The following is a 14054-nucleotide window of genomic DNA, read 5'->3' on the forward strand; positions in this document are numbered from 1 at the left end:
ATGGCTTAAGGTAGTCCATAAACCTTGTTATAGGGAACAAATTAAAAGCTCAAGAAAACTGTTGAACTTCAAAATGGATGTATGACCATTTGTTACATGGTAAAAGGAAAAACATTCTCTACATTCACATTGAGATGGTACTTTCTATTAAATATACTATAGCATATATATAAGTGTAAATGGATTCCCATGATCAACCTATTTTCACTGTATTTTGAGACTATGATACATGTGTTGGTTGTTCAGCAACGTCTCCTTATGGAAATATTACTTGTAATATTAACAGACACTACAAAGCAAAATCAGGGGTACAGCCAGTGGAACAGAAGGTGATAGGTGATAAGGAATACATAATATAAAAATATAAACAAATAACATAACTATGTGAAACTTTAATACACAATTTATATTCTGCATTAATGGAAACTGATTTCAAATATGTGATGCCAACACCGAGCACCAGCCCTGCATAATTTGAGGCTATGTAGAAGCTTATGCTTTCTGAGGCTTCTCTATAAAATATACACTTAGTGTGTTAAGAGTTTTCTTTTGGAGGGTATATCAGAGAATTTCAAAGACAGACAGCTGCACTTTTGTTTTCTAGCACTGTATTATCCAGGGCTAAAACCCAGAGCATGAAAGTAAGAATTGATCTTTTGTCTGTTTTAAGTGATCTCCCCACGGTCCTGATGCTCACTTGGCTGCCATGCGGAGGGCACTCTCGGCATCGTGGATGTTCTCCTCCAGTCGACGCTTGTCCTGCTCCAGCTGGGTAAGATGTCTATTGAGCTGACGAAGAGATTGATCTTTCCTTCTCAGCTCCATCTTTGCCTCGGAGAGACTCTGCGAGCAGACAGAAAACAGAGTTACTTGTCAGTCCTGATAATTAACTTCAATTTATGCCATCGGCTATTAGACAGAGAAGAACACAGCCTGACTGAGAAGGAGAGCTGGGTCATCACACATCAAGGTTTAACAAATTTTCTGCAAAATTTTTACATACGTGTTAATTAGAAATAAGAACTATACCAGTTTGAGAAATATTTGGCTACAAAACGCAACTCTTCTTATATTATGCAAAGTAAAACAAACTGTATTATTACTAAAAATTTCTTATTGCAGAAATCTCAAGCCATATGTGCTTGCTTTTAATGATGAAAAATAAAGGATTTATGGGACAAAGGGCAAGAAGGTTAGGTTCTATTTAATTCTAGACATAACTAAGAGCTATCAGATGCCCCCAAGATTGCGTGGTTGAAGGAAAGGAACCAGAACGCCAGAGGAAACAGTGGGCTCATTTGTTCATAAACGGTGGGCTCACGTTTTTATAACTCTGTCTCTGACAGATTGTTCTACACATTTCAGTAGACAAATGGGACTTGGAAATAATTTTTACCTGCTTCCTAACAAATAACTTCCACATCAAGGATAACTACATAAGTATGATCAGCATGTTTTAACTAATGAGACACTTAATACTGGCGTTCATAGTGATTTAGGATTTATAAATGTCTCCTAATCACAGAAATGCAAACTGTAGATTCACAGTCCTCTAAATACAAACTTAGCACAGGAATTCCAGCATGCAAATTACACAGGTTTTTTGAAAGGTTAGGGGAGAAAGTATTAGAATCAGAAACCATTTTAAGGAGTATTTTCTAGACCATGTTTAAAATTCTAGGTTGCAAAATAGTATAAGAATCAAATGATCCCCTGAACACCAAAACAATGCTCATCTCTTACCTTCTAAAATTTCTAAAATAAGCCTGTTGAACAGTTTTTACAATTAAATTTGTTGAACAGTCAGCCAAACAACTGAATGCACACACTTCTGCTTTATTCCTTTGGCTAGTTCAGCCACAAATGAATATCCACAGCTCTGTTTCACACCCCCACAAAAAAAGCAATACATGCAATATCATGTTTGAAACTCCCTTCTTGATGTAGTCACAATGATAGTATAAACATAAGGCACTGATGTGAGCTAAAGCACTTCATTCCAAATGATAGGGAATTTAAAGCAATCCACTCAAATCAGGTGTTTAAAAATGCTGCAAGCTTTTAAATTCAGTAATCCACTTCCAGTCAAGTACCTACTACTCATGTATACAAGCAGTGAAATATAAGTAGTAAGACAGCAACGGTGACTCATTAGCTACTTAAATTGATTTTCCAACTATAATAATAATAATACACATTTAAGAACACTCCAAAGATGATCAATGGATCCTGCATGACAATGAAGTGGAAAGAGTTCCAGCGGGTTATGGTGCAGTAAGGTGATCATAAGTAACAGCAATAAAGCGCATTTTTTAAAAGCTAAAAATAAGTGGAATATTTTCCCTACAAAGAAATGATAAGTACTTAGAAGACAATTGTGTTTGATCTGATTTAAGCATTATATAATGTATACATGTATTGAAACATCAGATGTTACTATAGAAGCTGTGCCTTTATCTTTAATTTATCTTAAATATTTGAGAAAAGAATACTTCACCAAGAAAATACTTTAAACAATGTTTAAAGACGACAAAGAACAGGTTTTTTAAACCATTCCAGTTCTGGTAATTTTGTTAAGATACTTGAAGGCCTTGAACTAACAAGAGATTCTTTGTTTAAAAAAACAAAACCTATTTGGTTTAAACTTAGTATTTCTGATATATCCCAAGCAATTTTTTAAAAGGCTACTTTTCTGCCACGTTAGCATAAAGCTTTAACTCTCCTTCCAAGGGAAATGATAACTGTGTGCTAATCCATTACAACTGCCTTGCTCAGTAAGTCGTAAGACTAGAGTGCCCACTTGTGAAGGGGCTGCCGGGGCTTCAGCATACTGTTTCCAGCCTTGCTTGTCCAATCTGAGCTCGATTATTTGCTTCATTTTCAAACCACAATGCTCCATTCAGCAATATGTATTATACATTCACAGAAGACAGTGCTTTCATATAGCCAAACTGTCTCATGGCTGTCCCTTCAAGTTCATCTCTCAAGGGCTATGACAGGCCACCAGACCCCTCTAAAGCTTATACCATCACAGGGATATGGAAAAGAAACACAAAATTACATAGACCCTTGAGTGTGAAAATAAAAACATAAAACAGTTTTTTTTTTTTTTAAATAGAACACTGTTGTTTTACTTTTAGGCATAGAATTCTCATTTTAAAGAGTTAGGGGACCTAACCAAGGAATCAATAAATATCAGTGGGCCCTAAAGTTTATGCAAATGTTGTAAAACACAAAATCATAAAAAGTGGATCAAAAATATGTCTTCTTAATATTAACCTTTCTGATCAAAAATTGTGGTTCTTTTAAAAATTCTAAGGTTTGGTTAATATATAAAACTAATTTTATATATACCATACACTTACATATAAATCTATTTCACTTATAAAATATACACCCTACTTGTAAATTTTTAGGTTGTGCTTTTCTCTTCTCTAATTCAGATTCACCTAATTAAAACCCACAATAAATTTTATGGACTCTAATATTTCCAGCTGAATGACTGAAACCAAGAGGGTGTGCCTCTGGGCAGCAAGGCAACAATGATAAGCAGCAGGTTAGCCACTAATTTCTCAACCAGGGTAGATTGTGAAAGTGTGATGTTCTGATATCCAAGAAACTGTTCAGGAGAGAATAGGATAAATCAAGTTTAATAACTCTGCTCCTAATTGTTCCCCCAATGCTCAACTCTAATTACTTGGAGAACTCTCCTGACTGTCACCTGATATTAAGTTGTTGGAGGCTGAGCCTGGAACAGCGAGATAATCAATAAACATTTAGTGGGGAGAAGAATGAAGATCCTGTTAAGCAGTGGGAACCTGCAGCACCCAAAGCCCTTCTGCTCATGAGAAAACCTATGGGACAGCCATAGTGATTGCAAAGCAATAATCCAAAGCACTGTTTTTAGGCCTTGAGGCCTTTAGGCAACAGTACATTTGAGGAAAAAAGGTTAACACGGTCACCCTAATTACAGCCCACTTTCACATACTTCATATATAAGCGAAGACAAGCCAATTAGGTAGAAAGGAAGATAAGGGAAGTTTTATTTGTATACTAATTAAACCCCTGATGAAATTAAAGGGAAAACATACAGCTCTGTAATTGTGTCTGAGAAAGGTCACTCCAGGTTCAGTTATCAGAACGGCACAGCCTTGAGATGCTTCACTTAATCCACAGTACAGCCCTCATTTTGTACTCAGGTCTTAATATTTACAAAAAAAGAAAAGGAAAGGAAGAAAAGAAAAGAAAACTCAAAGCCTGATACTGAACTTATCTTTAAATGGTGCGGGGAACAATTTGAGCTGTTAGAAAGTTAATGCTACATATTATAATGAGAGACTTTGAAAAGGTAAAGATATTCTGCTGACCCAAGAACTCATGTGTCAATATTTTCATCAAAGACTCCACCTTTCATTATAAATCCAAAAATGCTTGAAAGCAAACTTTTTAAATTACATCCCATCTACCACATATCATTATGCTATTTCTTTTCAGTGACTACTCACCTTCATGTATACCTCTCATGATCCAAGAGGAGAAAAGCAGATCTCACTACTACAAAAAGGTACTTTTACATGACTGGTTCCCTTAATTGATCACAAGAAGTAATTTACCAGTAATAAGAGCTAGCAAAGCTCAGTATAGACACAAAGAAAATAGATAATACAGGAGAGCTTATGGATAAATATATGGCTGGGATATTAAATACCCCACATGTTCTTAAAATACTTATGGTTTCTGAAGTTTCTGTAATAAAATGTTACTGCTGAATAAAAACACAAATTATTTTAAGCCATTTATAATTTTGTATTTCTAAATCTTTAAATATTTATTAATGCCAATAATTTCTTTAATTATCACTATAAATTAAAATTATATTGCTTTACCCTAATGACACATTTTGTGTAGTGAAAAGAGATATATTGAAATATAATTCATGTGCCACTCAATTATTCTTTATATAATTTATGGGGGTTTGGCATGTTTACAGAGTTTTGCAGGCATCACAAATATAAGTCTTTTTTATATTCTTTCTTTTAAGAAAATCCTTGTTAAATGATGGTTTAAATACAGTATGTCTAATTATTTCAGCAAACTCTAATTCAAAGCTACACAAAAAATATATAAGGTTTATAATTTTGGTAAGTGATTTTAAAATTTAAAAATTCAGTCAGGAAATGGTGGCACACACCTTTAATCCCAGCACTCAGGAGGCAGAGGCAGACAGATCTTTAAATTCAAGGGCAGCCTGGTCTACAGAGTGAGTTTCAGGACAGCCAGAGTCACACAAAGAAACCCTGTCTCAAAAAAAATTAATAAAACAACAACAAAAATTTTCATAAAATGAATTCCCTGAATCAGAGTTTTTAATTAAAGTTATCTGTATGGCGAACACATCTCTCTAAGGAATATTTCTGCATGCCAAGGGACTGACCTACAGGGTTTTTTTTTCTCATGAGGGTACATTCTCATGCTTTAGACCATTAGGCCACTAGGAAAACTAAGCCCCAGGAGATACAGCCTTTATAGATTTTCTTTCGTCTAATGGGGACTATCTTTGGATCCACATTCCTCCAGACTAAAAGCTAATGGCTATTCAATATGGTATAAAAAGTCAGTCATTCAAAGTGAAAGCAAGAAAAGAGCCTTTAAACTAGTTTCTGAGGGAAAGTAAAATGTAACAATCTTTAAAACTAAGTTTGCAGCCCTGAGACTTGGCTCAGTAGCCCTTCATGCACAGGGTTAGGGTTTGATCCCCAGCACTGCAAACAGTAATGACAAGAGAGATTACAATAATACATCTACTGCTACCCAACTGTGACTTCTGAACAAACACTCCTGGCTGTCCTGGCTAACAGTAAACTGAGTCAAATATAGCCCAAATATAGCCTAGAAAAGGAAATAATGCCATCTTAAGTCAGTTAGAATGTGACAACTAAAAAATTATATTAATCAAGAATTAATTTGAATGGCTAATGGGAAATCAAATTGCAAGCTCACAGAAGGTTCAATGTTTAAATGATACAAACATTAAGTTCACTGCAGGACAAACAGGGATAAAACTCACTACAGTCTACAATTAAGTCAACAATCTGTGAGCTGAGTGATAGGTAATTTATAACAAATAACAATGGAATGAATTAACTTATGTGTTTTTCTTTCTTTATAACTTTATCTTATAGAATTGACAATTATGTTATGCGATTTTAAGGTAGCTTTCCTGAGGGCATTATTTTTATCATTTTCTACTATTAACTTCACATGGAAGGTAGACAACATACTTATGAAATGAAGTTGAAAACTCCATTTTCAGTATGGAGTAGATGGCAGTACCTGTCAGAACTCATGAGTCTAGCAAGACAACATATATGAAACTATCCTATAACCAGAAGGGACTAAATACATCCTAAAAATAATACAATAATTATGTTTCTAGATCTTATGTCATTAGAGTCTTCTTTAAATAAATCTAAGCTGACCCCAGCAGCCGGCCAGCAGGTGAGAGACCTGTCAGCAGGCTGCACCACCACCGCTGCCACCACTGTACTCTGTGCTCCACAAGACCCACTCTGCCACCCAGACCCACTTACCCCAGCATTCTACCTGTGGACAGCCCTCTCCCACAACATCAGCAGACCTTATAGGCACAAGCACCAGCCACACCAGTTGGAAGAACAGATCTTAGCAGCAGCCAGCAGCAGTCCCTACAGGCTCAAGCACCACCTACACCAGATGAAAGAAAAGACCCACTCTGCCTCCAAACCACACCTTCCCCAGAATCCTCCCTACAGACAGCCCTCTCTGGCATCATCAGAAGACCCTAAAGGCACAAGTACCACCTACACCATTTGGAAGAACAAATGGGTAAATGCCAACAGCATAAAGGGCAATGTGGTACCACCAGAACCCAGTGGTCCTACAACAGTAAGACCTGAACATCCCAACAGAGATGAAGCAGAAGAAAACAACCTTAAAAATAACTTTATGAAGATGATAGAGGCCCTTAAAGAGGAAATGAAAATTTCACTTAAAGAAATTAGGGAAAAGACAAAAAATTGGAAGAAATCAATAAATCCCTTAAAGAAAGCTAAAAAAGGGGGGGAGAAAAGAAAAGTCAATCAAACTGGTGAAGAAACTGTTCAAGACTTAAAAATTGAAAAAGAAGCAATATAGAAAACAAAAAATGAGGGAATTCTGGACATTAAAATCTGGGTAAACTAACAGCAACTACAAATGCAAGCATAACAAACAGAATACAAGAGATGGAAGAGAGAATCTTAGGCATTGAAGATACAATAGAAGAAATAGATTCATCAGTCAAAGAAAATGTTAAATCCAAAAATTAACACAAAACATCCAGGAAATCTGGGACACCATGAAAAGGCCAAACCTAAGAATAGGGATAGAAGAAGAAGAATTCCAGCTCAAAGGCACAGAAAATATACTCAACCAAATCAAAGGAGGAAACTTCCCAACCTAAAGAAGGACATGCCTACGAAGGTAAAAGAAGCTTACAGACCACCAAATAAAGTCCCCTTGCCACAATAATAACCAAAACACTAAACATATAGAATAAAGAAAGCATATAAAGAGCTGAAAAGGAAAAAAGGCCAAGTAATACATAAAGGCAGATCTATCAGAATTACATCTGACTTCTCAATAGAGACTCTAAAAGCCATAATGTCCTGGACAGACGTTTTGCAGACACTAAGAGACCATAGGTACAAGCCCAGCAAAACATTCAATCATCACAGATGGGCAAAACAAGATATTCCATGAAAAAATCAGATCTAAACAATACCTATCCACAAACCCAGCCCTTCAGAAAGTACTAGAAGGAAAACTCCAACCAAAGGAAATTAGCTGCACCCATGAAAACACAGACAATAGATAATCTCACACCAGTAAAACCCAAAGAAGGGAAACACATACTCCGATGCATACATGAAACACACCTCAACTTCAAAGACAGACATTACCTCTGAGTAAAGGGGTGGAAAGAAACAAGCTGATAAAGCTATCCTAATATCTAACAAAATAATAGACTTGAAACTAAAATTAATCAAAAGAGATGGATAAAGACATTTGATATTCATCACAGGAAAAATCCATCAAGATGAAATCTCAATTCTGAGCATTATGCCCCAAACACAAGGGTACCCACATTTGAAAAAGAAACATTACTAAAGCTTACATCACACCACAAGGAGACTTGCTCAATGATGTTCATAGCAGCATTATTTGTAACACCCAGAACCTGGAAACAACCTAGATGCCCCTCAACTGAAGAATGGATAAGGAAAATGTGGTACATTTACACAAGGGAGTATTACTCAGCTGAAAAAAAACAAAACAAAACAAAACAAAACCAATGACCTCATGAATTTTGCAGGCAAGTGGATGGATAGAACTAGAAAAAATCATTCTGATGAGGGAACCCAGACCCAGAAAGACAAACATGGTATGTACTCACTCACAAGTGGATGTTAGGAATAAAGTACATGATAACCAGACTATAATCCACAGCCCCAGAGAGGCTAGATAACAAAGAGGGCCCAAAGAGGGATGCATGGATTTCCCTGGGAAGGGGAAATAAGAGATCTCCTGGGTAAACTAGGGGCAAAGGTGGCCAGTGGAGAACTTGAGGGAGTGGGTAGGACAGATTGGGCATGGAAGGCAGGCTGCAGGCCAGACATAGGGGGAGAGTAAGAAAAAAGATGTCTTGATGAGGGGGGCACTATTTCAGGGTTAGAGAGAAACCTGGTGCCAGGGAAACTCCCAGGAATCCACAAGGATGACTCCAGCTAAGACTCTTAGCAATAGTGGAGAGGGTGCCATCTGGCCATCTCCTGTAACCACCCTAATTGTCATCAGAGATACTCTACTCAGTAACTGATGGAAGCAGATACAGAGATCCACAGGCAAGCACTAGGTTGAGCTCCAGGACTCTTGTTGAAGACTGGGAGGAGGGATTGTTTGAGCCAGGGGGGTCTTGATGGGGAACCCACAGAGACAGATGACCTGAGCTCATGAGAGCTCATGGACTTTGGACCAACAGTTAGGGACCCTGCATGGGACCAACCTAGGCCCTCTGCATGTGTGTGACAGTTGTGGAGCATGGTCTGTTTGTAAGGCATCTAGCAGTGAGATCAGGACCTCGCACTCAGCTAGCTGGCTTTGAGAAATCTGTTCCCCGTGCTAGATTACCTTACCCAGCCTTGATGCAAAGGGAGGAGCTTGATCCTACCTCAACTTGATGGGCCATGCTTGGCTCAAGCCCATGGGAGACCTGCCCCTTTCTAAATGGAAATGGAAGAGTGGATGGGGGAGGGGTAGATGGGAGCTGGGGGAAGGAAAGGGAAGAGAGCCCGTAAAATAAATGAAAAACATGTTAATTAAATAAAATAAAAAATTTTAAAATAAATAAATCTAAATCTGCATGTAGCAACTCAGTTTCTAGGTTATTTCTACTTTATTATTTACATGAGTACATTCAGATATATATAAACTCAAATAATCATGTGCATATATGTATATCTTACATGGGCTTACAGAAGGCAGAAGAAGGCACTAGATCCCCTGGAGCTGGAGTTAGGCTGTTGTGAGCATCCCAAACAGTGGTGCTAAGAACTAAATTTATGTCTTCTGCAAGAGCATAGTGCTCTTAACCACAGAGCCATCTCTCTAGCCCCTGACCTAAAACTTAAGCTTTGAAATAGCTACTTTATTGACACAGTTGAATAATATTAGAAGAAAGCAATGCCTTGTAGAAGTATTTTTATAAACAGTCCATATGTTATATCAACAAAAAAAAAAAAAAAAAAAAAAAAAAAACAGAGCAAATGAGCAATGAAAATTCCCCTTCGGAGGGCCTAGGCCCTGCCCCAAATAATATGACAACCTCTGATGATCCCCCATGGATCACCCTCCCTGGGGAGCAAAAGGGGGGTTGGATGGGGGGAGTTAATGGGGGAGGAAACTGGGATTGATGTGTAAAATAACAACACTATCCATGGCTTGCTCCTCAAGGCTTGGGGAGCCTGCTTTCGTACACACACCAGAACCACCAGACCAGGGTTGGCACCACCTACAACAGCCTGGGCCCTCCCACACTAATCATTAAGAAATTGCCCTACAGACATGTCTACAGGCAATCTGATGAAGGCATTTTCTCCATTAGGGTTCCTCTTCATGAATGACTCTAGCTTGTGTCAAGTTGACAAAAAAAAAAAAAAAAAAAAAAAAAAAAAACTCAGACAGGTACTTTGGTCTCTTGCACTCTTCTGTATATCTCCCCTCCCCGGCAAATGGTTTTGTATCTTGTGTTTTGAGAAGACTCCAGCAAGAAAACTAAAACATGGTGGCTCAGCACATCTTCTTTTTGGAATGATCAGAGTTCAGATACCAACACTCAAGCAGCTAATAATTATCTACATTCCATATCCTGTATACATTCAGAAAGCATTCTGTCTCGTGCACAAACATATGCAAAATATGGCAATAAAATTGGTAAATTGGATTCCGCCGCCGAAGACTGACCTGGAACTAGGTGAGTGAGCTCCTGCCCGCTCCCGACCCCAGACCAGAACACCCCACCACCCCCATCCCACCACCCCCTCCTGAGCCTGCCGGCTTGGGCCAGACACGCCCAGAGAGGGAGGAGCCCTCTGCCCCACCAATCTGCTAGCACTCCATTCTTACATTCCGCCGCCGAAGACTGACCTGGAACTAGGTGAGTGAGCTCCTGCCCGCTCCCGACTCCAGGCCAGAACACCCCACCACCCCCATCCCACCACCCCCTCCTGAGCCTGCCGGCTTGGGCCAGACACGCCCAGAGAGGGAGGAGCCCCCTGCCCCACCAATCTGCTAGCACCCCATTCTTACATTCCGCCGCCGCAGACTGACCTGGAACTAGGTGAGTGAGCTCCTGCCCGCTCCCGACTCCAGGCCAGAACACCCCACCACCCCCATCCCACCACCCCCTCCTGAGCCTGCCGGCTTGGGCCAGACACGCCCAGAGAGGGAGGAGCCCTCTGCCCCACCAATCTGCTAGCACTCCATTCTTACATTCCGCCGCCGAAGACTGACCTGGAACTAGGTGAGTGAGCTCCTGCCCGCTCCCGACTCCAGGCCAGAACACCCCACCACCCCCATCCCACCACCCCCTCCTGAGCCTGCCGGCTTGGGCCAGACACGCCCAGAGAGGGAGGAGCCCTCTGCCCCACCAATCTGCTAGCACTCCATTCTTACATTCCGCCGCCGAAGACTGACCTGGAACTAGGTGAGTGAGCTCCTGCCCGCTCCCGACCCCAGACCAGAACACCCCACCACCCCCATCCCACCACCCCCTCCTGAGCCTGCCGGCTTGGGCCAGACACGCCCAGAGAGGGAGGAGCCCTCTGCCCCACCAATCTGCTAGCACTCCATTCTTACATTCCGCCGCCGAAGACTGACCTGGAACTAGGTGAGTGAGCTCCTGCCCGCTCCCGACCCCAGACCAGAACACCCCACCACCCCCATCCCACCACCCCCTCCTGAGCCTGCCGGCTTGGGCCAGACACGCCCAGAGAGGGAGGAGCCCTCTGCCCCACCAATCTGCTAGCACTCCATTCTTACATTCCGCCGCCGAAGACTGACCTGGAACTAGGTGAGTGAGCTCCTGCCCGCTCCCGACTCCAGGCCAGAACACCCCACCACCCCCATCCCACCACCCCCTCCTGAGCCTGCCGGCTTGGGCCAGACACGCCCAGAGAGGGAGGAGCCCTCTGCCCCACCAATCTGCTAGCACTCCATTCTTACATTCCGCCGCCGAAGACTGACCTGGAACTAGGTGAGTGAGCTCCTGCCCGCTCCCGACTCCAGGCCAGAACACCCCACCACCCCCATCCCACCACCCCCTCCTGAGCCTGCCGGCTTGGGCCAGACAAGCCCAGGCAGGGAGGAGCTCCCTGTGCCCCAAATCTGGTAGCACCCCACTCTTCCATTCCGCCGAACGACCAAGAAACTAGGAACTAGCGAGGAGACCACCAGGAGCGTCGAGATCATCTAGAGTTGTGGACATCGAATTCCTAGCCCCCACACACCACTGGGCCACAAGAGGAGATAGAGAGAACCCACCCGCACCCACTAAAAGGATATGGGGAGAAGACAGAATAAGATTTCACTCAACAACACAAAGACCAACATGACACCACCAGAACCTAGGGACTCCACTCCGGCAAGAGCTGAAAAGCCCAACACAGAGCATGAAGATGAGATGGACCTCAAAAATTATCTCAGCAAGTTGATAGAGACCTTTAAAGAGGAAACAAGAAAATCCCTTAAAGAAATAGAAGAGAAAACAAACAAAAAATTAAATGAATTGGAGGAAAAGACAAACCAAAAAATTCAAGAAATAAATAAATCTCTTAAAGAATCCAAAGAAAGCCAAGAAAAAACATCCAAGCAAGTGAAGGAAGCTCTTGAAATAGTTCAAAACATGAAAGCTGAAATACACACAATAAAGAAAACACAGAATGAGACCATGTTGGAAATGGAAAGGTTGGATAAACGATCAGGAACTAAAGATGTAAGTGTATCCAACAGGATTCAAGAGATGGAAGAGAGAATCTCAGCCACTGAAGACTCGCTAGAGGATATACATTCATCCACCAAAGAGAACCTCAAGTCCAACAAAACCCTAACACAAAATATCCAGGAAATATGGGACACCGTAAAAAGGCCAAACCTAAGAATAATAGGTGTAGAAGAAGGTGAAGAAATACTGCTCAAAGGTACAGAAAACATATTCAACAAAATCATAGAAGAAAACTTCCCCAACCTACAGAAGGATATGCCTATGAAAGTACAAGAAGCTTACAGGACACCAAACAGACTGGACCACAAAAAGAAGTCGCCCCGACACATAATAATCAAAACACCAAATCTACAGAATAAAGAGAAAATATTAAGAGCAGCAAAGGAAAAAGGCCAAGTAACATATAAAGGCAAACCAATCAGAATCACACCCGACTTCTCAATGGAAACTCTGAAAGCCAGAAGGTCTTGGATAGATACCCTACAAGCACTAAGGGAGCATGGATGTCAACCCAGACTACTGTACCCAGCAAAACTTTCAATCACTATAGATGGAGAAAACAAGATATTCCACGACAAAAACAGATTTAAACAATACATATCAACAAATCCAGCACTACAGAAGGCTCTGGAAGGAAAACTCCAACCCAACGAACATAACTACACTCACAAAAACACTGTCAGTAGTTAATCGAATTTCACCAAACACAAAAAGAAACAGAAGGGCAAAATCCACACGCAATGATACCACCAACAATAAATCCAAAACTAAGAAGAACCAATGAACAATGGACGTTAATATCCCTGAATGTCAATGGTCTTAACTTACCCATAAAAAGATACAGGCTAACAGAATGGATACGAAGACAGAATCCATCCTTCTGCTGTTTACAAGAAACACACCTCAAATTCAAAGACAGGCGATACCTCAGAGTAAAAGGATGGGAAAAGATTTTCCAATCAAATGGGCTCAAGAAACAAGCTGGGGTAGCAATACTAATATCTAACAAATTAGACTTTAAACTGAAAGCAATCAAAAGAGATAAAGAAGGGCATTTCATACTCATCACAGGAAAAGTCCATCAAGACGAAGTCTCAATCCTGAACATCTATGCCCCTAATACAAAAGCATCCACTTTTGTAAAAGAAACATTACTAAAGCTCAAACCACACATAAAACCACACACACTTATAGTAGGAGACTTCAACACCCCCCTTATACCACTGGACAGAACTACTAGACAGAAACTTAACAAAGAAACAAAGGATCTGAAAGAAGTTATGACACAACTGGGTTTAACAGATATCTATAGAACATTCCATCCAAACACAAAAGAATATACCTTCTTCTCAGCGCCACATGGAACCTTCTCAAAAATTGACCACATAGTTGGCAGCAAAGTAAACCTCCACAGGTACAAAAGTATTGAAATAACCCCCTGTATCTTATCAGACCACCATGCATTAAAGCTAGAATT

The 14054-nt window shown here is 40.6% G+C and overlaps 1 protein-coding gene across 1 annotated transcript in view; it reads right to left on the bottom strand.

Moving 5' to 3' along the window:
- LOC100756343 (coiled-coil domain-containing protein 171) overlaps positions 1-14054 on the bottom strand; it is a 332880-nt gene that overhangs the window by 130224 nt on the left and 188602 nt on the right. Inside the window, exon 22 of the mRNA XM_035439823.1 lies at positions 698-843. Within this exon, the coding sequence (XP_035295714.1) occupies positions 698-843 (146 nt within the window). The remainder of the gene's footprint in view (positions 1-697; positions 844-14054) is intronic.

This window comes from Cricetulus griseus, chromosome 2 (assembly GCF_003668045.3).
Source record: "Cricetulus griseus strain 17A/GY chromosome 2, alternate assembly CriGri-PICRH-1.0, whole genome shotgun sequence".
Lineage (NCBI taxonomy): Eukaryota > Metazoa > Chordata > Mammalia > Rodentia > Cricetidae > Cricetulus > Cricetulus griseus.